This window comes from Patagioenas fasciata, chromosome 15, assembly GCF_037038585.1.
Source record: "Patagioenas fasciata isolate bPatFas1 chromosome 15, bPatFas1.hap1, whole genome shotgun sequence".
Lineage (NCBI taxonomy): Eukaryota > Metazoa > Chordata > Aves > Columbiformes > Columbidae > Patagioenas > Patagioenas fasciata.
In genome coordinates, this window is record NC_092534.1 from 15,495,112 (window position 1) to 15,521,843 (window position 26,732).

The following is a 26,732-nucleotide window of genomic DNA, read 5'->3' on the forward strand; positions in this document are numbered from 1 at the left end:
GCGCTGCAGCTTCCCCTCATCAACATTTAAACCCCACGTATCTCAAATAACACAGAAGCTGTGCCTGTTCTTTGCGGTTTTGGCAGGACATTTAAAATGAAATAAAAACTCCCCGAAAACTATTGTGCGTATTGGACACAACATAAGATGTTCAGGCGAGATTGTGACCTTTCAGAACAAAGATGCTGCTTTTGAAAAGGGAGTTCATTGTGCTTCTGGCTCTAGTAAGATGAAAAACTTGAAAAACCAGTACCATAAAGGCTGTGCAGCAAGGATGAGCCCCACAGAGATGCTCTCGTGTGGTTTTGGTTGTCTCCCAGCGCACACATCCTTTCTCTCTGTGCGATACTACCACAGTTGCAATCAGTAGTAATTACAGACATCTCGTTTTTATGGGGGGGGATGTGAAAAGCTGCTGGCAGGGCAGTCCCTGCAAGGAGCTGAGCGATGGAGCTGCTCTCCCTCCAGATCCATCCCAGCTAGAGCTGCTGACCTTAAGGTTGTTTCCCTAGGAGCCAGGTTGATCAGCCTACAAGGAGAGGCGTGATCTTGTGCGAGCTCTAGGGATTAATATCGCCATGGCGGAACACCCCGAACATATAAGTACAACACCAGGGGATTTAATTTTATATCTATACACGTTTGGAGATAATTCTTGGAATGCATGCGGTTGTATTTATATGTAGATGTGACTGGATACATGTGGATGTAGAACAGGGAACGTCACCCCGATTGTTTCAACAGAATGCGACTGGAGTGCGGTCAGAGGGGCGGTGAACGTGGCCAATGGGCCGTGGAAATCGCTGCTGGGGGCGGACAGACACAAGGTGTGGGCTGGGGGTTCTTCCCCGGATGTGTCAGACTGACACGTTGTCAGACTGTTCCCTTAAGCTTCATAGAAATTGAAATGAAGGAGGTGGCAACATCATAGACATTCTTGAGGGTCCTCTTCAGGTGGGTGGTGGGAAGGAATAGTGCTGTGTAACATGAAATGGTTTTGCTGGCGCTGCCTGTTGGCTGTGCCGTGGTGGCACGGAGACACCAACTTGTAGATCCAAGCAATTTGGGGATTGAATGTACAACGTCTGTTGGCTTTTCTGCTTTCCCAGGGTCTCTGATGGCTTCTGTGCGTGATGCTGCTGTTGTCACTCGGGCTGTCAAACTCATTGTCACCGGGACACACATCAGCCTCGCGGTTGCCTCCAAAGGGCTGAATGTAGTGTTCAGACTGCATAAATGTAGCAGTTTGACACCTGTGGTATAGAAGATCAAAAAATACTGGACACATGGCAAAACAGACCTATTGCTCAATTCACCAGCGTGTTCCTCCTGAGCTTATGCCCTCGTCCACCCCTCTCATCTCTTTGGCTATTCTGTTCAGTTTAATGCTCTTCACTGATGTTGCTTGCTTCCAGGGGATCAAAAAGATAGTCTGAGTCCTTCAGATATGTGTGGAAGTTAGAGATGATGCACTTCTAGTGATTTACTCAATGATAGCTCAAAAACTTGTTACTGGGCAAGGCTGTTTCTGAAGTATTTATTTCTTTAGGCAGTCGGATCAAGACAATGTTGATTTGGTTGCTTGGAGCAGTCTGCTCAAAGCTCTTCAGAATCCATTAGGTTGCCCCATAGCCCTTCCTGTTATTGTTCCAGTTTATCTATAAATCTCTCTTATTCTCGTAAACTCTAAATGAAGAGATGACTCTGCCCATCTGAAAGGATTTCGGTGCTGCTTGAAGTCTCCTTGTACTGGCAGAAAAAAGCAACTGAGCTTTGAGCTTGAACTGAAAGGGAAGATCACCAGGAGATTTCCACAGCAAATGCAGAATGTATCCTTCTCTAATGGATTCTTAGTGCTGTCTGGCAAGTAATTGAATTGCTTGGGTAGAAAGGAAGAGGGGACTGGGTTGCTTGCTTTGTTTGTTTGGTGGGTTTTTTCAAAGCTCCCAAGTTTTACAAGGGTAGGGAGTGAAAAGTGGTTTCTCTGCGTGACCCAGGATGTCTGTCAGACATAGGGGGAGCTGATGAAAATGTCACTGTATGTACACGAGGTTGATGAGGCAGAAAGCACTGGTCGCTTCCTCGCTTCGAGGGGCCTGTCTCTGTCTTTGCTTCTCTCTGCTCGCTGTGAAATCTGCTGCAGGGGGTGATTCACGCTCTGGGGTAGGAATGAGGCCGGGGGGTAAATTTGGCCTCTTTTTGGGGTAAAGCAGAAAATAAACTAAATCCGTTCTTGCTCTGCCGCAATTAGGAAGGCGGGCTCATCCAGCTGGGCTATAGCGGGGAAGCTCTTTCCTGTTGTCCCGTTGTCACCAGCACCGCTCCGCTCGGTGTCACTGGACACAGCGCTCGGGGGGTGGCACCGGGTCATCTGGGAGGTTTCCACAGCCCATTTCAGTCCATAGCCTGCGAGGGGCCAGAAGCAAAGCGGCAGCATCCTCTTTCACCTCCTTTTGTGTAAAAGTACGAAGCATGTCCTGATAAGCCAAGGGAATGACAGGGAGAGATAATAACGCAGCCTTTGGTATGTTCTTTGGAAACACTCAGATGGCAAAGAGGTGGTCCGAGCCATCCAGCCCGCAGCTTTGAAAAACACCGAACAACAGCAAAAGGGAGGAAAAAAAGGGATGATCATCAGGGAAATTGCTATAATGGTAAGATAATTAGAACGCAGAATGATTAACATTAGTCAGTGTGCTGCATTGGCAAGGACTATGCAAGTTGACATAATAGGCTTCTTCCATATCAAACGTGTGGTTTTTCAGAATTCAGTTTAACACTTTCGTGTGACTTTAACAGAGTTCGCAGCTGAAGCAGGCGTTCGGTTCTCGTGTAACTTGCACAGTACTTCTCCTCTCCTAAGGCTACCGAAGGACCTTCTTGTTTCCCTTTTGTGTCTGCTGATTACCGAAGGATAAAAGCCGCTCTCGCCATGGAGTCCTTCTGCGTTGTTCTGGGTGGTAGCCAGATGTGAGCTCCTAAGTGTGCTCTTCCTGTTGTGCCTGATGAAAATGGACTTCCCTACAAACAAAAACCTCTGAAGTGTTTTGAAAAACGGCCGTCGTCTTCTCAAGGAGAGAATATTAACATTCAGGAGACCAAATACTGATAATCTCTTCTAAGAAAGACGTTTATAGATGTCTAATGCATCACAAGCCCCTGCCTGTTACCTCACCCTAATGCCTGGAGAGTCCCCTGCCAGCCCTGTTGTGTGGACCCCTCCTAAATCCCTTTGGTTTACCAAACCCAAACTGGTGCAAGAAGCTGGTTTTAGCACCACCTTTAACCACTGGTTTTGTAGCCTGATGGAGTTTGGAGCCCAACTTTGAATGCAGAATTACTTCAGTAATTCAGTAACTCTACCAGTTGTTGCAGACCAGCGAGCGTTTGATCTCCTTGCCTACTGGCCACCCCGCTTGCTCATGGACCAGGTCATTCGACATGTCGTCTCCTTCCATTTTCACTGGATGTTTCTGACTGGGCTTGTGACATTTTCCAGGATCTTTGGTGGCTTTCCCCTTGCGTGCCCATCGGCTGGTGGCTGTTTGCTGTGCTGGGGCGCTTGCAGTAGCACGATTTTGGCTTTTCCCCGTGTCTCTGCACACTGCAGAGATCAGGCACATGGCTTTTCTCTCCCTCTCACCTCTTTACTATATAAATAACCCCCATGTTTTCTTGAAGGAGTGGGAGAGCACGCTGCCCAAATTCCCCCCCGTCTGCTCCGGAGGATCCTCCGCTCGCTGTCAGAAAGGAATTGCAGTCACGCAGCTGTGCGGTGAATATGTAAAGAGTGTTTTGTGCGGTTTGTATTTTGCGAATTATTTTCTCTCTCCTTCTGACCCCACCTCAGATGAAATTCCTGCACTTCATCAGCTCCTCGCGTTGGGCAATCAGCAGATACGATCGAGCTCTGTAAGGAGGCGCTGCTCTGGCATACAAAGCAGTCGCATTAGGACGGGGGAGCCAGGACTAATGGGGAGCGAGGCTGGGAACAGAAGACAGAGAAATATGGCAGAATAAGATTCATTAGGGATCAGATTCAATAACTGTAAAATGATGAGAAGTTTATGATCAAAGGCTTACTTCAAGCATTTTAATGACACAGTCATTTAATCCATTTAAAGCAGATAGATAAGGAGTTAAGTGGAATCTACAGCAGTCGTCCTTCTGAGCTGTTTATGAACCTGTTACAGGCTACAGATCACTGCGAAAGGCACAGGATGGATGCCTGCTGTAGTAATTGAACAGTATATAATGGGCTACCAGTCTTTACGGGCCGATTTACATATGAGGTCGGTAAAACTTAACACAAAGGCTTGTGGTTTGTCTTAGAAACCTGCGTGGTTCCTCAGCTATTTTTAATGAGTGTGTTACTAGCAAGAGTGGTGAATGAGGGGCTGCGCACATTGATTATAGAACCTTTCTGTGCTGGGATATTTAGTTCCCAGCGAGTGTGATCTCCTCTGGAAGCAGTGTGAGGATGGGCTGTTGTAGTGACACGAATCGGATGGGCTCTGACACCTGAACCACCGTGCCATCTACCATAGGAATTACATATCTAAAAACCAGAATGGTGGGGTCAGGGGGGCACAGAAGTTGTTTCTCATCTTCTCCTTCCACCGTTGGACTTGTGCCGCTCTCCATCCCTCTCTCGGTGACTCTCCTTGGGTAGTTAACTTCCTTCGCAGCTTTTCTTGTCAAACACTTGAAAACTCTGGATAGCTGGATAGCGTTTTAATGTGCGTGCTCGTGGACACTCTCAATTCCTCTTTCTGTGCTGCTTTTAGCCACTTGGCCACCACGAAGCCAATTACAACCAAAGTGCTGTGCCTCTGCAGAATGCACCTTTTCTATTCCTCAGGTAGTCATTCTCCCCTGCAAAACTCCTCTCTCAACACACGCACCCGGGTTTATAACATCGCTGACAGCTCCTATATCCCACATACCCCTTTAGTAAAGGAGTAGTTTCCTTTCATTAAACACTTAGTCTCTGTACACACCCTTTTCACAGCTGTTGAGAAGCAAGCAGAGGGGGCTCTTTCTCTGCTCACAGCTCGAGGCTTATTGAGCTGCTGGAAGCAAAGTAGTCGCCGCTGCTGCATTGTTAAAGGCCGGGATGCAGACACGGTGGCAGGGCTGGTATCACGCTGGTAGCAAACAGGGAGAATTTCCAAGGGCTCTAAGCCATCTTGTTTTCTACTTGCGCAGAAAGTTGCTGTCCTGCAGTGGTATTGATTACTTTTAAAATAGGGAGGTGATAAATGGAGATTTCAGGTAGTTCCGGTAGATGGGACTGCAATGGATGGAGGCGCTTTAATCGAGCCTGGAATACCTTCCGTTACCTCCCGCAGGGTTTCTTGCTCATCCCAGGAGGGATGCGCTGATGCCTGGCACCGTGTGGTCCCACGGGGGCACCTCCTCCGCTCTCTGCACTTGCGCTTTGCTCAGGAGCTGCCTCCATCCTCCCATTCGGCTTCTCCAGCCCCGCTCTGCCCGGGGTGCCTGTCAGAGCTGCTCCGAGGGCTGTGCGTGTTGAGGGAGCCCAGCGCAGGCTGAACGTTGCAGAGCCCTTGCAGCATGATTCTGTGGATCACATTTTAAGCTGCCTTGAGCCCACTGCCAGTCTACACGTTCCTGTTCCCTCAGAGGGAACGGGAAAATAGTTCGCTTTTTTGAAAATAAGTAAAATCCGTCTTTAAAATTTCAGCACTAGCAGCCCAGTCTCCCATTACTCCGCTGTCCTGTTTTTCCTCGGTGTCCCGGTGTTTATTCAGCTGCTGTTCTTCCACACACACAGAGAATGACACAGAATCAACTGGGTTGGGAAAGACCTCAGAGGTCATCAAGTCCAACCCTTGGTCCAACTTCAGTCCCAAGAGCTTAGAGACTGATCACTTGAAGCTCATTTCTTGGGAGCGGTATATAAAAAGAAGGATTTTAATCCACCTTCTGCCTCCAAACACCTTGTTCTTTGAGGGTGCTCTTTTCACGTTATTTTCACATGATTATTTCAGAGATGGGATTGATGGGAGCAGGGCTGGCAGCTCAGCACAGCAACCGAAGCACAAGAAGAGTGATTTCTCACTTCCAGCCCTGTGTCAGGGGTGCAGGAACAAGTTGGTCGTCTCCTGAAAACAAAGGTTGGCTGGTTGCTGTGGTAGCACCTTACGAAATCCATCCCTGGCAGAAGCACAGATCAGCAATAAGGTTCTCATAAGCAAAAAACCCAGGGCTCGGGCTCTCTTGTTCAGTTAGTGATAAATATTTGGTCACGTAACCTTACGGAAAAGTAAAATATGCGACATAAATGTTGATGAGGCGTAGAGGCAGGAGAGAAAACTCGGCAGCAGCCAGAGGGATGCGGTGCTGCAGCCGAGTGGCAAACACGTTTGTGTGTGGTCTGAGTTAATAAACAGGCTGCAGAGCCGAAGTGAAGGCACCGATCAGTTCTTACCGGTGAGATAACATTCGGAACACAAATCAGAGTGTGCGGTTGGTGAGGATCCAGGCAGAATTCGTAACATCTAATTGTATTCTCCAGTTCAACCTGGATGAGCTCGTGGCTGATGCAGAGAAACCAGGTGTGTATTAAGGAGTAGTTAAGGATTAATTATTAAGGAAAATAAAGGGTGTTTTTAGTGTAGAGAGGCAGCCATGCTGTGGATTCTTGTAGAGCTTTTTTAATGTGGATCAGAATTACGTTTGTGCAGAACGGCGGTTTTACAAAGCGTGTGTTCATACGTGGTCAAGAGGGATGTATCTAGAGATGCGTTTTGTGACTTCTTTCCTTGAGCTTTCACATCTTAATCCATCCTTGTTTCTCTCTTCACCATCCCCCAGAAAAGTAGAAGTCCTTACATTAGCTTTACTCCCTTTAGATCAGGATGGAGAGTCCCCCATTTAAATCCCAGTGACCAAGAAAGGTGGCAGGTGGCAACGCTGTTTCCGTTCCCTGTTCTATTGCACTCTAATCACCAAATAACCCATGTAGTTTTCCAATGGACTGGATCACATCCGTATGGATCAGCGTGCGCGGGTTCAAATTGTCGTTACGACCATGAAAAGGACATTTCCTTTAGGGGAAAACCCACAATCTCCGTGGCGGTATCTGAAGTGCCATTCTGCTTTTCCATCACCTGAGGACTCGAGCAGCTCTGCCGCTCTGAAATATTAACATGAATATATATTTGAAAGTATTTTTATATTTAGAGGCATTGATTCTAATGTAATTCCTCTGCAAATTAAAACTCTCCTTGAAAAAGATTAAATTGTCAGTGATAACATCTAAGTTCTTGTTATGTCTAAGAGGAATAAACGCTGAAGTTACAGAATTGTCTGGAGGCTTAGAAAGAAAGAGGGGGAATTAACGATATGAGAAAGAATGGATGAAAGTCTTGGATAACACTTTTTGAATTGGAGGAAGTGGAATGAGTTGAATTAAGAAGTTTATGGCCAAAAAGAATATCCGTTTAGTCGAATCTGCTGTATAACAGAAAACATACAGTTTGAAGAGAAATCTCTACCCAGTGACTTGTGGTTGCTCCACCGCCTTTTTTTTTTAATAAGATATCAAATATTGATTTAAAGATATTGAGCAATAGACAATGTATTGGTTTCCCTGGTTAGCCATCCCTATTAAAAATATATATTATCTATCTCGAGTTCAACGACTTCACCGTGAGCTGTTGGGTTTTTGTTTGCTGGACTGAAGAACCGCCTGGTGTCAGATTTGCACCCAACCTGATCAAATTGCTTCAGCCTTCTCCATAGTAAATGAAAAAGTTTGATTTCCATTCATTTCTCATGGCAAGATGTGTTTTTCAGACCATGAATCATTCATGGCAATCTTCTCACGACTTCCTATAATTTTCAACAACCCTCTTAGGGATGCGCGCTCACCTGGATGCATTATCCTCATAGTGGTCTCATCAGTGCTGCATTCAGAGACAATATTGCTTCTCTAGCCCTCCTCATAGGGATGTAAAGATTCTTGCTGCTCTTTTTTTCTCCCAACAGCATTAAATTGTAGGTAACCCTTGGTTATTAACCATGGCCAAAACCCCTCCTCGCAGACACCACCTTCCATAAGGTCCCCGCTGCGTTGTGTACCCGAGACCACGTTCTGCGCCCGGGATGTCTCCCGGTGCATTTGAATTCATGTGGGATGATTCTGCCCAGCACAATCAGATTTCTAAGCTGTCTTTGTGGGCTTTGTTGTTTGCTACAATTCCGCCTTTGTGTTATCTGCGCATTTTAGTAAGGATTTCTTATTTTCCTATATATCTTAGAGAATGTATGCTGCATACAATTGGCCTAAGAAGCGGTTCTTATTGGAAGTAACTGGGAAATGTCACTATTAGTTCATCAGCTTCTGGGCCATTTAAAAACTGCCACAGTCTGATTTTGCATCAGGCTAGTTCTAAAAGAAAATGCGATTTTGATACCAAAGCAAATACGTTACAGAATTCCTATTCTGTTATGTCAACACCGTTATCTTAATTAACTAGATTTGAAATCTCTTCAGGTCTATTTGACAAGGCCCGTTTCCCATGAAATTGTGTTACTTGCTTTTTCTGATCTTCCCTTCTAATGGAGTTGTGTATCAGTTCCGTCTTGCGAGTTAAAGCGATCCAGTTTGCTGCCTTCTGGAAGCTTCATGAGAAGCGAAGGAGGCAGCAGATAACTTGATCTGTATGAGGGAAGCTGCTTAATCTCATTTCTCGGTCTTCACAGTCTGTTCACCAGCAGCGCCGTCTCATTCCAGCTGCAGCCAATGCAGAACGTGCCGATCGATACTGCCGATGGGTGATTAGCAATTTGCAAACCTCAGTAAGTGAATTCATCTGATTCAAGGTTTTAAGCTGGAGAAGAAAGTAGAGGAGGAGTGATGGAGCGGGCTGGAATAGTGGAAACGGATATTCCCTCTCAGCCGAAATGTAAGCATTGTTGAGCTCTGCTAAGCAGGCGATGGCAGAGATTTGTTCTCCTTTCACAGTGATTACACAAAATAACATATTTTCTGAAATCACCAGCATCAAATGTGTTTTTCCCTTATCACTTCTCTTCATCTTTTTTTTTGCCGTTAACCTGCTGGAGGATAAAATGTATAAATTTATGCAAGTAAAATCTTTATCATTCTGGAGGCCCCTTTTTGCTGGTTCAGACAGATGAGTTCTGAGGTGCTCTCTTACTGTTCAGTATCCGCTTAGGGCAGAAATAGCAGTAATTTTAAGGTATTAAAACTGCTTTAAAAGCAAAACAGTAGTTGAAATATGAAAAATGACCAGGTAATTGGTATGGAAGTCTAACGAAGGAGAAATACGTTCCTCCATAGCAAGTGATGGAAGTCAGTGTGATCGCGCGCCTAAAGGTGCTGTCTGAAAATCTGTGGTTACCCAAGTGTGCAAAACCTGGCTTTAGGTGTGCTCAGATCAGCTTGAGAAGATGCTTTCTCACCTGCAGCTGGTCTGTGTTTCTGAGTTATGTTACCCAATTAAAACTTAATGGCAAAGAAGCAACTACCGCAGAGCAAGAGCACGTTGTGCTGGCTGCTGTGTGAGGCCGAGCCGGCCGCTCCTCGCTGCTTGTTACAAATGGCCAGAGAACTGCTTTCCCACTGAGAAACACTAGAAAACTAGAGTTTCTCCTCATTCACCATTTTCTTTCATAAAATGATGTGATTCATGTTGATATGAAGGAAGTGATGATAAAAACCAAAACCTGAGTTCCGTACAGCAGGACCTCCTGTGTTTTGAATGCGGTTTTATGGGGTCTTAACAGTTTATAGGTTGACCTGGCAGTCATAACTCTGGAAAAACACGGCAGTAAAACTTGAAATCATCGCCCCTTCGCATCTCTGCGCAAAATGTGCTTGTTGTTCTCCAGCCCATTAGCATGGTGAAGTAAAACCGGTGAAATCAAATCAAACAGGAGACAGGGCGGTTGTATTTCAGACCATTAAGTCGTGCACTGATGTCTGGACAGTTTTGTGCCCAGCAAATATATTTCAAGATAGATTTGAATCGGTTTGGGCTCAACTTTGTAGTAGTCTAAGCTTGAATAAAGATGTGTTGTTGGAGGTTTAAGGCAGGTTTAGCGTGTTGAGTCGTTTTGCCAGCGGGCCGGTGATCCCAGTGTGATGCTCCTTAGCGTTTTCCCGCATCTTTGGTTCGAATTGCATTTAAAAACAGGTGGATGAATAGTAGGTGAAGCTTTGCAGGCAACCAAGAAATAGTTTCCCCCAGTGGAAGCCGACAAAGTGTATTTAAGCAGATGGTTGTGCTGATATGAGTGCCCCACGTGGACAAATGGTGGGGGGATGTAGCTTATGGCACCTACAGAGGTGCAGCAGAAGTAGCAAAACCTGTCCTCATGCCAGGGATGGTTTTCTCTTTGTTGTGGGAGTAGAAGGGATTAAACTGAGACTTGGTTCTGCAGGCAGGGCTCAGCTGGCTCCCTGTGCTGCCCAAGCACTGCGGACGACGGCTGCTCCTCTCCCGAGGTCCTTATGGACACAGCTTAGTGCTGGAGTTCTGGTTGGACTCGATGATCCTGAGGGTCTCTTCCAGCTGAAATGATTCTATGATCTTACACTGCTACGATACAGCTTGAAATTCCTCTTCTCAGCCCAATAATTTATTCCCATATGGAGAGTTTATGGGTCTCATCAGTATATTTATAGAATCATTGTGGCTGAAAGAGACCTTTAATATCATCGAGTCCAACCATAATGGGTAAAACAAACCCAAGTTAGCAGCTCTTAGTTTCTCAGGCCGTATGTAAGTAGTGAGGGGTATTGATTTAGTTTTGGTGTGATGTAGGTTATAAATATGCATGAGGATTTAGGGTTATTTAACTGTGCTTTTTAATTCTCCTTGCATTGCTGACTCTTCTAGTCGAGAGTTTCTTTGTATGCACATCAAGCTGCTCCGTGACAGCCCCGTTCTCACTGCCTGGGACCTCTGAAATGGTTTTAATCCCAAGTCTGTAGAAACTTCTGATGTTCAAGGAATAAAAGGACACAAAGTGATGCCCTTCTGCATGGGGACCAAGGGGGCAGAGTCCAGGTCCCTGAGGAGCTGGGGAAGGAAACCTGGGACCCAAAGGCAATTGCCACCAGGTGGGGAGGAGGAAGGAGATGGAGGAGACCTTTTCCGTGCTCTGGAGAAGTGGAAGAGCTCTTTTCATCAGGGATCTTACAACTTGCTTAAATAAAGTAAGTAACCTGATCAAATGGTGAAAAAGAAGGGAAAATTAAACATTTGCCTATTTACGCTGAGGAGCTGGAAGAGAATGTACCCTCTGAATCGATATTTGAATGTTTTAGATACTCAGGTCTCTTACTTGAGCAAGAGTAGAGCAAACAAGAGTGGGTTCTGCATATTCAACATAACGAAGCAAAACTGCAGTGACTCTTTCTGGTGAATAATGTAGGTAGCTACATGGAGAATAAGAAAGATATGTACATGTATACACATTTTTTTGAGATGTTGGAAGCTCCCTATTTGCTCTCTCACTTCTCTCCCTACCAGTTTATCAATTACTAGAGGAATTTCCTGCCAGTGCGCTGGTGCTGAGGTGTTTTGGGGAAGATGAGCTCTCCCGGGCACGCTGTGGCAATGCAAACACCGCATGGCCGAGAGAGACTGTGACAGAAGGAATAAAGCCAGCAATTCTTCTCCAGCTCTGCTTCCCCTCGGTGTGTTGCAGGGACACATTTTATTTTCCTCGTATTTATCTTCTGCTTGGCCAAAGCAGACGGAGTGTGGGAGGTGATAACCTCTCGCAGCGAGAGGCTGCAGCGGAGCTTGTTTAACCTGGAGCACATTTGCTATAAAACCCACTCAGACACTGCCCGGCTGCTCGAGGAGGCTGTCAGAAATGAGTCCTCCAAACCATTTGCGTCTGTCACGGTTCCTGTATGATGTGAAAGGGAACTTGACTTGGAACCGCTTCCCGCTGGAGGCAGGGGATCCGTTAATGCCAGCGGGGAGCTCGGCCAGGGCCGAGGGTGCGCGTTCGTTCCCTGCAAAGCAGCGGAGTTGTTCAGGGTTTGCTTCGTAGCCTGTCGGGTCAGAGTGATACATGCAAGGCCAGATAATGGTGCTTTCATATGGATTAAATTACAGGCTCAAAACATCCTGCCTTTAGGAAGTGTCAGTGCTGCTGGTGATTCTGTCGTGGTTGACCTCGGCAACCAGCCTATGTGTCCTGGCTCTGTTAAAAACATGTTTCTCTTTTAGTGAATTTGCCTGTCAGCTAAAGCTTCTTATTATAATGCTGCATTTTCCTGAAAAACCAGATCCATGTTTGGTAGACATAGCAAGGAATGCGAGGTTACCAATAAGGATGGATGCACATCCCGCGAGAGCAGTGAACTGGAACAGGTGAGCATAAAATGACCAACCAAGTATCCCATCCCATTTACATGATACTTCATATAAAACTGGGAGACCACGAGGATCTCATCCCTTTTCCTCACGGCCGACGTTAGGAGAGGACCTTGCAAGTCGTCCCTGCAAACTGAGGCCCAGTGACAGACTGAATCCAGCTCCAATTGGCCGTAGAGTCCAGTCCAGGACTTCGGGTACCGGCCCTGCAGTTGCCAGGACTTTCAAGATTGGTTTTGTATATTTTGTATTATTTTCTCTACTTTTATTGGCAGCATCAGTAAAACATTTTTAATGTATCCAGCTCTCTTCTCCCTGTCCTTCCTTCCCTCCCGATCGCCTGTCCTGAGTGGGAAGGGGGGAGAGGGAGGGGAGAGGCGGTTAACAATACATCTGTCACTGGTTTATTGTCAAATCAAAACCTCGATGCCATGCGATGCATTTGCTGGACAAATAAGCAACATGATAGACAGCTCTTCTTGTCGCTTTTCAGGCTTGCATATGTTCAGCTGAACTTTGCGTCCTGCTATCAGATCATGAAGGCAGTGGCTTCTTACAGGGTTTTTAATTATTCATGTTTCTTTTCGTGTAAGATACCATCTAAAAATAAGGTTTTGCTCTTCGCTAATGAGATATATTAACTGGAAAATGTGATTACATTGCTGTTTCGCTTTACTTTATACAGTCTTGAAAGAGGGACCCCTGGCACCGTCCTGCACTCCGTCCCATGGCGCAGCCCACCTGGGCTCTCCCCGTGAAATCCCCCCTGAATTCATGCCAAAGTGGGCATTAAGTCTCGTTAAAACTTACAGAACGTTGTTGGGAGGGAAAGCTTTGCGTGGTTGAATATGTGCATTGGATAAATACTACCAAAAAACTCAAGTATCTTCCATCTTTCTTGTCTGTACAGTATCTGTGTGTGCATGTTGCATTCGGAATAAGAAAACAGAGCAGCAAAGAAGTGGTTGTTTCTTTTTAAACTGTGCGTACTTCTCTTGAAAAGCGAGGTTGGGTCTGACACCTCTCAACAGTTTTCTTAACCAAAGGTGACTTCATGTGTATGGGAAAGTTAATAAAATGGTGGTTTGAAATTCAGATCTGAGAGACGGCGTTTCTCACCGTGAAGTTAAGTCTTATATTTTTATAACTCCAACTATAAGCTCTTTGGGACTGTTTTCAGAACCTGGCTGCTTTTGATTTTCAGTGTATTTCTCAGAGGTTTTTGAACCATCACGGTCTCCTCTGCACGCTGCCGGAGTGTAAATAATAGCAACTTCTTATGGACTCGTTCTCTGGAAACACAGACATCCTCGGTGTGAAAAACCCAGTGCAGAAACCCTGGATTTCAAATCCCTGCGTGGTAACAAACTGCCCTAGAGCAACCTGTGATTTTCTGCCATTTCAGTAGAAGGAAAAGCAGCAACTGAAAAGCACAATGAACATTCAGATGCATTTTTTCCTCTAGATTACCCAGCTCCATGCCATTCCATGTCTTTCTGTCCTGACTCTTAACCTTCTTGTCACGTTTGTTTGCATCTCGGACCTCATCTGAATGCCTCACTCAATGCAAATTATAGTCTGGCATCCTCCGGGGATAACGCGTTTGTGAGTATAGAGAAAAGATCTCCTCTTTAAAACTCTACCTGAAGGGCTTCACACCGGCGAGACATTCTGTTTTATTACTTGTATTGCAGCAGGGCCCAAAACGTGTTACACATTGTACCAAAAGATATGCTCTGGTATTAGAGCAGCGTTATTAGGGTGATTAGAGCTTTTTTGTCTGCGATACATCCCAACTCCAACCGACCCGCTGTCTCATTGCTAATTTGCTGGCGATGCTGCGGTAAAAGAGGGCGATAGGCAAGAATATCAATGAGTGTGTGAAGTGTGGCAGAGCAGCTCGGGAAGGGAAAGAAAAAGACCTGTAGAAATGTGTGCACACCAAGGTGGTGGAGGGAGAAATGTGGGGTAGAAGGTGGGGAACCAGCACGAGGCCTGGTGGGAACAACTGAGCCTTTGCCCAACATCCAGCACCTTCTGTTTGGTTTTGCAGTTTCACACACAGAATCACACAGAATGTCAGGGGTTGAAGGGCCCTGGAAAGCTCATCCAGTGCAATCCCCCCATGGAGCAGGAACACCCAGCTGAGGTTCCATAGGAAGGGGTCCAGGCGGGTTTGAATGTCTGCAGAGAAGGAGACTCCACAGCCTCCCTGGGCAGCCTGGGCCAGGCTCTGACACCCTCACCAGGAACAAGTTTCTTCTCATATTCAAGCGGAACCTCCTGTGTTCCAGTTTACACCCATTACCCCTTGTCCTGTCACTGGTTGTCACCCAGAAGAGCCTGGCTCCATCCTCCTGACACTGCCCCTTTCCATATTGATCCCCAGGAATGAGTCCCCCCTCAGTCTCCTCTTCTCCAGCTCCAGAGCCCCAGCTCCCTCAGCCTTTCCTCACACGGGAGATGCTCCACTCCCTTCAGCATCTTGGTGGATGCGCTGGACTCTCTGCAGCAGTTCCCTGTCCTTCTGGAACTGAGGGGCCACAACTGGACACAATATTCCAGGTGTGGTCTCCCCAGGGCAGAGCAGAGGGGCAGGAGAACCTCTCTGACCTACTGACCACCCCCTTCTAACCCACCCCAGGTCCCATTGGCCTTCCTGGCCACAAGGGCCCAGTGCTGGCTCATGGTCACCCTGCTGTCCCCAGGACCCCCAGGTCCCTTTCCCCTACGCTCCTCTCTAATAGCTCATTCCCATTTGTTTGGTTGGTTTTGTTGATTTGTTTGTTTGGGGTGGTTTTGTTTGTTTTTCCCCCAGCTGTTTCTGGTTTGCATGCTGGCAAAGCTGTGAGGAGCAGGTGGTGGTTGTTGCTTATTTGTTAGCTTGCTTTGTCTCATCTTTGCAATCCATTTCTGTTAATACAGCTCCTGTTCAAGAGCTTTGAAGATCCCTTGGTGTCGTTATCTTGTGTGGCAGGGGGAGCTGGGCCCGGTCAGTGCTCTGGGTACACAGGGAGCTCTCTGGGATGCAGTTTAGTTTGGTTTTGCTCCAATCACTTCAGCAAGCTTCAGCAAAGAAACAAGAACAAAACCAAGGAACAAGAATTTCCATTAAAATGGTATTTCCTGAGGTAGGATTAAGCTTTCTGAGACTGTCTTGTACTGGGTGCAGAAATGCCTCTTGTATCCTTTTGTAGGAGAGAGATAGGTAACCAAAATGATTTAAAGAACCCCACTGTTAAAGTAAAAATAAAGGTAAACCAGGAGAAGCTGCTCACCTCTCTAGTCAGGCTGTGTCTAGTTAATAGGCTGCTGCAACAAGAGCTGCAGATGGGGACTTTGCATGTGCCTTTCAGGTGATAAATTCCAATTTTGCCTTCCCTTTTTTTCCTTTTGTTCTCCACCTTTGAGCAAAATTTCCAAGGGGTATTGATGCAGGACTAAGAGCAGACAATTCCTGATGTAAATGCTGTAACTGTAAGCTGAAGATAAATACTTTCAAAGATGACTTCTAGTGATTTGCGACTTCTTTCATAACTCAGTAAAAGCACCAGGGTGTTTATTAGCTGGGCGCAAAGCCTGTGTGCCTGTGTTAACTCACAAACACCACGTGTTTTCGGAAAAGCAAAACGGTGATTCCAGAAACCTGAAGCATTGGGGTAGGTATCGCATTTCTGCCGCAGCTTGAGCAATGTAAAGGATCCGTGGGCAGGAGGAGGCACTGAATCCCAAGGAGAAACTTGCAGGTCCCCAAAAGCAGCATCAGCAACTTGGATTTTGCAAGAACTCAGTAGCTGGAGCTTCGACACAGTGAGAGACCAACCAGGGGCCTTGGGTAATGCTTTGTCATGAGACAAGAACAGGAGACGGTCAGGGATGGGACAGAGCAAGCAGCAACCCATGGTACATCGGGACCCTGGGGTTTATTTTAGAACCGATGGAATCAGAGATTTACCCCACTTTGTTTTTTCCACGGTTGTTTGGTCACTCCCCCCTTGGCGCTGCCTTCCCTGGGCCTCAGCAGCAGGCCCTGTGTGCTCGGTCACCGGTCACAGTCCTTATGGGCCAAGGCCCCTGCGCATCCCCTGACCTTCATCCCTGTGCATCTCCAGGGTCTCTTCCACTTGTTCCTCCAGCCAGGATCGTCACCTTGTTCTTTGCAGGTCCTCTTCTTTCTGGGACCACTTCTCTTGTTAAGAATCCCTTTTTTTGGCACCAGCTTTCTTTCTGGAACCCCAGGCCCCTGATTTTCCCCATCTGCATAGTCTAAATCATTGATCAGCCTCTGCTCCACGTTCTAAGCAGTGATTCTGTCTCATGTCTGTCTCTCTTTGTGTAGGATTCAGGATGTGCCACTTCTGTTTTAGTCCAGGTTTCACCAAAAATCACAGCCAGACCGTGTTTGCAGCGAGCAAGTAGCACCTCTTGCTTGAGAGTTCAGAAGTCCGGTTTTGGACATTGACCACATGCATATACCCAGTTATCTGCCATGTGCTAGCGCTCACAATTTAAGGTACTTTTTACCTACAAGAGGTAGCAAATGGAAGGAAGAGCGTTCCCTGGCCAGTTGGATGCTTTTCAAACACTCCCCTTCCACCATCACTCCAACCGATGCTTTTTATGTCTCTGTATAAGAACCTTTCCCATCTGTATCCTACAGATAGATGCAGTCTTTATTTTGTGTGTTCTTCCAAGGTAACTACTGACCTATTATTTCTTTAAAGCTGATGTAGTCTACTAAGCTCCTTAGATTGTTTCTGTTTAAGTTCCCGGGTATCGAATAACGCATCCCAGTCCAGAAACATTGGAGATGTTTCTCTGAAGAAGTCAGGATGGAAGCAAATTCCTTAGGTAAGTAAGCCGCAGTGTGTATTGCTTGTACCTGGGTGATGCACAAAGAAGAAATGGTCCTTTCCTTGAAGAGCTTCCAGTCGTCAGCCTTTTCTCAGCAGGGGCAAGCACAATCTGTTACGCTGCCAGCAAGCAGCGATTAAACTCAGCTGTCCATATGCTCCGCCAGAATTTATTGTGCTGCTCAGAAATCACAGTCTTTTAAGGTTGATAGGCACCAAGACTATGAAAAAAATAAGGCACTTAAGTGCACGTCAGCCTCCTGTATGGGTTCTGACAGCTTTGCTTTCAAATGCATTAAACAGGAGGAACCTATGAGGATGCGAAGTCAGTTGAAAATCCTTGACAGTGTTTGCTGACACTGCATCCTGACAGTCATTGCTTCCTTGGGACGTATGAACTTCTTTAATTTCATTAGCGATGTTAGATAAACGGATTCACAACAGTCGAGACTATTCCCTTTGCTACCAGTTCTGCCTTCTGATTAGAAATATCTGTGGTAGATGAATAGATCTTAAATGGAGTTGTTAAGCGGTGAATGTTTCATCAAATGTAAAGCAGTCCACATGGCTTTAAGTACTTCATTCTTACCTGTGGGCTTGTGCAAGTGACTCGAGGAGAGAGAAAGGCTTTTATTGCACCTGGAGAAAGACGTCCCTGAGTGGGGACTGTGCAGTTTGCAAACAGCCAGGAGAGATGCCAGGAGAAGTTCAGCCCTTTTCAAGGTGCTGTCACTGGCAGCTTTCATTGTTCTTCTAAACAGCTCCACTTCTAAAGGAAAAGTTTCTGGTTTTCAGAGATTAAAGCAGTCCTGTCTTCATTCATTGCTTCGTCACTTGACTGATTCTTCCCTAATGGGGAGATTACTTAGGAAGTTTTTGAGCTGTAATTTCAACGTGCAGACCAACATACTGACTGCTTACCGATAATACAGTTTAAAAAAATGACGCGTAGCATCAGCACAATTATCTCCTCGGAGCCGTTCTTTTCAGGCTGGGAGATGGAGGTGGGAAGGAAGGAAGGAAGGCAGCAGCGTCTGGAGCTTGTATCACAGAATCACGGAGTGTCAGGGGTTGGAGGGCCCTGGGAAGCTCATCCAGTGCAATCCCCCCATGGAGCAGGAACACCCAGCTGAGGTTCCACAGGAAGGGGTCCAGGCGGGTTTGAATGTCTGCAGAGAAGGAGACTCCACAACCTCCCTGGGCAGCCTGGGCCAGGCTCTGCCACCCTCACCAGGAACAAGTTTCTTCTCAAATTTAAGTGGAACCTCTTGTGTTCCAGTTTGCACCCATTGCCCCTTGTCCTGTCACTGGTTGTCACCCAGAAGAGCCTGGCTCCATCCTCCTGACACTGCCCCTTTCCATATTGATCCCCATGAATGAGTCCCCCCTCAGTCTCCTCTTCTCCAGCTCCAGAGCCCCAGCTCCCTCAGCCTTTCCTCACACGGGAGATCCTCCACCTCTCTTCTAGATGGCAAATTGGCCCTGTTGCAAATTCTCTTTTCCATAGCCTGTTGTCAGAAAGTTTATCAATAACCAGAGTCTTCCTAAGTAGTTCTGCCACATCCCACTGTGTGCTTAGGACGTATTGCATTGACACAATATTGCATCCGCGGTGCTTTCTCGCACAACGGCTGCACGGCTGGGACAGAAGTGGTGGGATGGTTCTTCTCAGTGATCTGTAGGACCTGTGGGATAATGCATCAAAACAACATTATTTCACAGATTGCAGGACAGATTAACCCATGGAGTGAACAAAACATCTCTGGAAAATGTCTGGTGCCCTTTGGAGAGCACAACAGTTTTTTGCTGCCTCAAGCACCAGATCAGCTAGTTAGCATCTTGCTTTCCAGGAATGAATAACTCACTGTACTATTAAGTGTCAACCAGACTTGGTTGCAATCAATCAAGGTATTTATTGCTTCCTCCTAAATAAAGCACTGTGTACATTTTTCTGACAAATCTGAATTACTGGCTTGACGTTATTCTTTGAAAGAAGAATCAATGAATGCCAGCAGTTCTCTCTAGTTCAAGTTATTTACTCTTCAGCATCTCTGTGATTTCCAGTTTCTAAAGTATTGGGAGAAATAGGGGTAAAGAGGGGATGCTGCTGAGAAACTCGCAGTAATGTATCGTCTTTGCTCTCTGTGACACTGGCCGTGATGAGCGGAACAATTTACCAAGTTATCTGCTGAATGAACCAGGGACAGGGTGGTTTTCCAACAAAGGGACTGTCTATAGGCCACGTGTTGATTGCATCCCCCAAATGTCTCGTATTTGTATTTAAAGACACTATGAGCTTTGATGGATTGGGTCGGCTCTCACATTCGGTTTCAAACCTGAAGCACACTTTTCCATGCTTCTTGGAGAAACCCGGGATACGTTACTATTTGTTGCAAGATGCTTTTTAACTCTGTTAGGCAATACCTCCTTGCATGAGTTTGTTCAGCACCGAAGCAGCACCTGGAGCTGCTCCTGGGTGGTTGTTCTGGGAGCCCCAGCTCCTGTCCAAAGGGTCTGACCACCTCCTCTGTGCCTTGTTTCTCAGATACCACTCTTGGTTCTTCCTCATCAATGATTTTCTGAATGGGAAAACCTGGTTTAGGTCTGCCAGCACTCAAACCAACACCTTCCAGGTTTCTGGACAGAATTCTGATCAGGAAGATTTATTATTTGTGGGGGGAAAGAGCATTTGACAGAGAAAACCAGCAGTTTACTTCTTCCAGAGCTAAAGGGATTCCAGGAGGAGGTTGTTTGCTTTCTTCAGTCCCTGGTTTCTTACTGGCATTAGGGTTTCATTTCCTCAAATGCTAGTGAGGCCTTTAATATCGCTTTGCTGTCTGTTATATGTAATGGCTTCCAGCCATGACTCTTCCAGGAGCCAACTGAAGTCACTCCCAACCTTCAGAAATGTGGAAGAACACTCCAAACGATTGAAGCTGTGATACCGTTTTGGCTGTCTGGTATTACATACACATGCTATCAGAAGTTAGCTCTGGTCTGCACCGTTTCCATGGAAAACTTCCTGCATTTAGTTGAAAATCCATAGGACGCCAGTAAGTCTCCCGGAGACGTCAGTGACGCTCTGCTTGGTGCAGCTCTATGGTCCAGTGGTGAGGAGGCTCGTCTCTAAGACAGGTTTGCTTTTGATTTCTGCTACAGTGCTGCTAAGGAGCCTCAGACTGGAGGGTCCATCTGTCCGTACCTCGGTGCCTCTTGCAAAGTGTGCTTCAGGTTTGTTTTTTGGGCTTCAGGTGGTAGTTTCTTGTGGGGTTCGTACAGCACCTGGCACTCTGGGATCCCTGTCTCGCTTGGTTTCTTTAGGCTTTAATATAATATAAACCAGCAGCACTAATATTTTAGCTGTAGGGAGAAATGTGCTGGTTTGATGTGTGCTGTGTAGAATAAAGAGAAAGCTACTGCCCCTAGCCCAAAAATGTGAGTAGCATAGCAAGTATGTTAGTGATCTCCCAGAAATGTTAAATGAGATGGATTCTGCCACAGCCTTCCTATCACGGTGGATTTTTCAGATATTCACCTCAGTGTAGCTTCAGCCTGACGTGCTCAGAAGCGCTGCTGAGCCCCCAAAATAAGGCTGAGTCCTAGTGCTGAGTTTTAGAGTGTGATTTATCAAGGGGGCTTGTTGTGAAAGGAGAGGATAGATGGGCTGGAAGAGCTCTAAGAGCCAAAGCACTGCGGCTTCATGGCAGGGCTTTATAGAAAGGCCAGAGATAGGTTTTAAAAGAGTAAACCACCTGCAAAATAAGCAGAGTAGCGCAGCATGGGTTAAAGCAGCCCTGGCAGGGAGGTAGTAACAGGGTTTTCCTCCTCGCTGAGACCCTTGTGCCGTCTGGTGTCTTTGCAGAGCATCCTTTTGGCAGCCGGCGTAAACCCCGTGGCAAACTTTGAGGGTGAATCTCGTCCCTTGAGAGGCAAACACGAAAGTGAGGAGCGCCCTGACCTGTCTGGAACAGCCCTGAAATGCAAATAGAGAAGTTAGATAGCTGGGTGCAGAAGGAGGTTTGGAAATGCCAGCGTGATGCTGGGGAGAATATATCTAATAAGCTGCTGTTCCAGCCGATTCGTGTTCCCTCTGTTTGACATCTCCAGGGTGCTGTGTGTGGTCCCACTCCTTCAGATTTCTACTGAATTTCTCTTGGCCGAGGCTGTCGGTGGGGTTGTGTCATCTCTGGGTCCTAATGACCTGTCTGTCCGGTCCACGCTGTTTGTCTAGACCTCCTTGTGGAGATGGGTCACAAAGCCCCGTTGCTGTGGCGCTGTAGGACACTGTTGCCCTCTGAGATGTTCCCGTCGTTCTCCCGAGCACCGTGAGGCTTGGGCAGTGTGAGAAGAGCTGTGAGATGTAGCAAACATCATGTAGAAAATGTCCAGCTGGCCCTTACCCATAGTCCATCCAGCTGGAAGAGCATCACTGACTGCAATGATGGAAGACGCTCGTTGGAAGAGCCCGCAAACTTCCCTCCCCCAGCTGGAGATGCCGGAGGATGCGCCCCTGCCTCCCCGTTACGTCCAATTATGGAGCTGTTGTCCATGAACTTGTCAAACCCATTTTTGAGCCAGTGCTGCATCTGCCGCCAGGCTCTGGGGCGGCAAAATTTCGGCACCTCACTCCTTGCCGTGGGCAGAGATTCTTTACAGCATGGGGATGGAGTGTTTTCAATAAAAGATGTTTGGAAATGGGATCTTCTGGGGTCTCGCACCAGCACCGACCAACAATTCAGGATGAAGTTGCTCACTCTCTACTCTGGTTTGCATGAAAAAAAACCCCACGTAAAGTTCCCGCACGTCTTTAATGAAAATGAAATGATAAAATTGGGATAATACGTACCTCATGCTGCTCTTGAGGGTTAATTAATGTTTACAAAATCACTTTAGGTCCTGAGATTTAATTGAAGGAGAAATATTACCATATAAAAGCCTTTTCGTGCAGGCAGTGCTGTGGGGTTCGGCTGGGCAGAGTGCCGTGGAGCCCAGCATTAGCACAGGCTTTACTGCTTTTATGGTCGCGGGGCTTCCTGGAGTTTATATGAAAATTGTCTCTCTGAAATCACAAACCTAACATCGGTGTTTTCCTCTCACTTTGAAAGAATATGAATTTGCTATCTTAGGATTTGAGCATTTAAACTGCTATAAATACAACTCACCTCTGAGGGAAATGTATAAAATGAAATGTCTGTTCACTTGCTTGGGACGAGCGGGTACAACTTCCTAATGACTCCAGCACTGGAGTCGTGTGGACGTTGCTGGCTCCTACGAGTAATAAATTAGGCGAGTACTGAGTGTCCTGCTGTAGTTTAAGGGTGTATCTGTGTGTTCGTTATAATCTCCTGCTATCAAGAGATTTAGAATACAGCTATAAAACTTCATTCCTGGAGTTAAATTGAACTGCGGAGCTGTCAGCCAGGGAGCGAGCTCTCTTGAGTGGGTCTTGTTTTGTAGGTTTGGTGGTTTGTTTTGGTTTTTTGTTTAAGGAGAGAGTAGCAAGAGAAGGAATCACACAGAATCCCAGAGTGTCAGGGGTTGAAGGGACCTGGAAAGCTCATCCAGTGCAATCCCCCCATGGAGCAGGAACACCCAGCTGAGGTTCCACAGGAAGGGGTCCAGGCGGGTTTGAATGTCTGCAGAGAAGGAGACTCCACAGCCTCCCTGGGCAGCCTGGGCCAGGCTCTGACACCCTCACCAGGAACAAGTTTCTTCTCAAATTTAAGTGGAACCTCTTGTGTTCCACTTTGAACCCGTTGCCCCTTGTCCTGTCACTGGTTGTCACCGAGAAGAGCCTGGCTCCATCCTCCTGACACTCACCCTTTCTATATCTGTAAACATGAATGAGTCCCCCCTTAGTCTCCTCTTGTCCAGCTCCAGAGCCCCAGCTCCCTCAGCCTTTCCTCACACGGGAGATGCTCCACTCCCTTCAGCATCTTGGTGGCTGCGCTGGACTCTCTCCAGCAGTTCCCTGTCCTTCTGGAACTGAGGGGCCACAACTGGACACAATATTCCAGGGGTGGTCTCCCCAGGGCAGAGCAGAGGGGCAGGAGAACCTCTCTGACCTACTGACCACCCTCTTCTAACCCACCCCAGGTACCACTGGCCTTCCTGGCCACAAGGGCCCAGTGCTGGCTCATGGTCACCCTGCTGTCCACCAGGACCCCCAGGTCCCTTTCCCCTACACCACAGGAGAAGCAATACTGGGTTTGGTTGACTTCAGCTATTGGAAGAGAACGTCTTCACTGCCTACACGTCCCTTTTTCTGCTGTAATGTTTTTATCTTCATGCAAAGAGTGGCACAGGTTGGGTGGACTTGGAGGTTCAGTCAGTTACTCAATCTGCCTCTGTTTCTGCCACGCAGGGCGACTACGACCCCAGCAGAACCAAAGTTCTCCACTTCAGCATGAACCCAGCGAGCTTGGCCAAGCAGCAGCGCAAGGAGGAGCAGCAGCAGCTCCAGGAGGAGTGCGAGAGGCTGAGGGAGCTGGTGAGGGTGCTCGAAGGAGGCGGCTCCATCCCTGGCAATTTGGAAGGAGTTGGGAGTTTTCAGTCACCGCAAGAAGTCGCAGGTAGGCTGCTGGCGTCCGGTCGTGGAGATGCACGTAGTCATCCGCGCTGCCAGGGATCCGACGGCAGAAGCAGGCGGGGATGTTGCAGAGAGCGTGCTGGATGGGTTGATGCAAGAGAGGGAGTGTGTGGTGGCAACCCTGAGGCAGTTTGGTACAGAGAGTGAGTGGTAAGGATGAATAATAATAATAATTCATATCATTTGTTCATGATAAATGAAATACCAATACAGCAGCCTTCATAGGCTGGTGCTGCCGATGGAGTAAAAGGAAATATTTCCTTCCTTTCAGGGCTGGTTTAGCCCTTGAGGTAGCACAGACAGCAGGAAATAACTTTCATAGCTGCAGGGAAGCAAGTGGTTGAAATCTTTTCAGACCTGGCTTAAAACAAATTAATATTGTTTATCAGTGTATATGTGCCCCATTAATCACAGCTACATTCAATACTCCATGAAAATAGAGTACATCTTTCACCGAGCTAAATACATTTCACAGAATGTGTGGCTCTCCTCCAGTACAGTCTGTCTTCCCTTCACCTACCTGAACGAGACTTTTTAGTACAATAACCCCAAAGCCAGCACCTCCAGACATGTTCTCAGGCTTTGTAAATCAAGGTAAGGATATCAGTAAAACGTGACCCATCACCTACAGCACTCTGAGGGGACCAGGCGGAGTCGAGCCCATGCTGCAGAACCCGCGAGATCTCACTGCTGTAGCTCTCACGTGTACTTTGCCCTCTGTGCATTTCTGTTAGAGAAGAGAAGAATAAAAGCGAGCTGTAGGTCCACGTGGAGTTCACCTGGGGCGATCCCGCAGCACGTCCGTGGTTGGTGTCCGGAGGTCAGGAAGGCGGCGGAGCTTCCCTCGAAGGCCGCGTGTGCTGGAGACTCGAGCCTCGCAAAATGGCAGAGCCCAGGTTTAAAGAAAGCAACACAAGAAGAAAAAGCTTTCACTGTGATGACTCCAAAGTTCTCTGGAAGTAGCTTCTTGTTTTCCCATTCATCAAACAACAGTACTTTATTACCGCTAACAATGTACTTGTTCCAGCATCTCATACCGGATTATGGTGCTATATAGCCTTAAAAATAGGACGGTGAGAAGTGTAGATGGAGTGCTTTATAAAGTGAAGAGCTGCCTGGATGTTAGAGGTACAATGACAGTTTGTCGCTGTTGTTAGTGGATGCTCTAACAAACGTGTAAGCATTAAACACGTCCCGAATGTTGAAGGCATGCTGTCTTTCCCGTAGGAGCGACCTGTGAGACTCGAGCAGTTCTTGGGCGTAGTTCTTGCCTTGCAATTTGAATTTGCAATGCGCTGGTTTTTAAATCGCAGCAGATGCTGCTGCCCCGTGCCCTGCTCTGTCATTACGCCCCAGCACATCTGTCGCTGCAGGTCCGTGCGGGGCCGGCGCCCTCGCGCCGGGGAGCGCTGGTTGGGGCAGAGGATGGACGGGAGGTCAGCTCGGAGTCTCCGCTGCTGCTGAACGAACCCCTGGGGTATCACCTCCCGTAATTAGACCATTTCTTCTGGAGCAATGTGTTTCTTATGTATGCCTTCTGTGATCTGTTATTCATAATTATTATTCTGCTGCCTTTCACGCAGCTGCTTTTAGCTGTTTGTGAGGCGCTTCTGTTCCTGGATGTTACCAGGTTTGTCTTCAGCTTATAAGGGATGCATTTTTAAAGCTGCTTTCTTTTGTGCCTTTGATTCCACCAGGAAAACAAACAGCTCACTGGATCTCAGGGTGTTTCCAGACTCTAATAGATGCGATGCTTTCTTTCCTTTTGCCCCAGTCCCATGCTACATCATTCTGACTTCTGGTCACCAGCTCAAGCGGGAGAGAGCATCAGCTGCAGAGCGTAGCAGGATGGGAAATACTTGGTGGTATTTATCACAGTCACAGGGGGCCCTTTGCATTCTCAGAGTGCATATGGAAGTGCTTCACGTAAACAAAATGGAGAAAAGAGCTGTAAGTGAAGGATGGAGGAGCCTTGTGGTTGACTGTCTGTGGTTGACCAGGGCATGCATACAGGAAATCTGGCTATATGGAAAGATCTTGACTTTCTTCTTGTCACGCACGAGCGATGTCGCTATAAATAGTCCCGCACCCAGGCCGGCTGCCGTGTGCCTTCCATTGCCGTGTGTGTGCAGGGTGTGAGATGGGGAGCGTGTGGCAGAAGGTCCCTGTGCTGTTTGTCACCGTGCCGTTAGCTGCCTTGGGGAGGGAGGTTTATTCTGCAGAATAAAGGAGCAGGTTTCAGTGCTGTTTGTGGAGCTGTTTCTGCACAAAAATGACAAGAATTAGGCTTTTTCTTGCACCCTTTTCTGTCAGCTGCAATACCATCTGTCTGCTTATCCATCTGCGTTATATGACATGTGCAAGAGGCAAATTCAGCTCTCTGAGCTTTTGAGGTGGGAGGTCCCTCATGTCAGAGGTGAATGGGGTGAAGGGAGACCAAGGACAGAGTAGGAAAAGCGCGGATAAAAGCGGGGAAGGCAACAGAGGTCATCTGTGAGTTTGCATTTTGCCTTTTGACCAATAGAAGTAAATGTACGATTTTATTGTCCCGTTTTGCCGTATACCCTCAATGGCTTATTGGCAGAAGTGAGGGATTTGGGTGGCCCGTAGCCAGTCAGGTTTGCTGTGTTCAGCAGGCTTATGTGATCTGCAACAATTCCGCTTGAGGTTCAAAGAATTATAATTACACCAACAAAAAAAGTCATTTAGGGCAATGATGTTGATGATTTTGGTAATAATGTATTGGCCATTATTAAATTCATTCATTGGACTGGAGTGCACCACGTTTTTCTGATCATAGTTCCGACTCCTGGATAGGTAATAAGGAAATTATTACTGTGGACATTAAAGCTCATTAAATGTGACTCTATTAAAAATCAAGGTTATACTGGACTTTAAATC

At 47.0% G+C, this 26,732-nt stretch overlaps 1 protein-coding gene across 6 annotated transcripts in view; it reads left to right on the plus strand.

The window, feature by feature from the left end:
• Positions 1-26,732, plus strand: part of MAD1L1 (mitotic arrest deficient 1 like 1) — a 343,378-nt gene that overhangs the window by 192,943 nt on the left and 123,703 nt on the right. For 5 of the 6 annotated variants that reach the window (XM_071814987.1, XM_065850520.2, XM_071814988.1 and 2 more), the window contains exon 17: positions 23,607-23,814. In XM_071814987.1, coding sequence (XP_071671088.1) covers positions 23,607-23,814 — 208 coding nt within the window. Of the gene's footprint in view, positions 1-23,606; positions 23,815-24,565; positions 25,328-26,732 lie in introns of those variants that run through there. The other variant, XM_071814990.1, reaches the window with a different exon arrangement.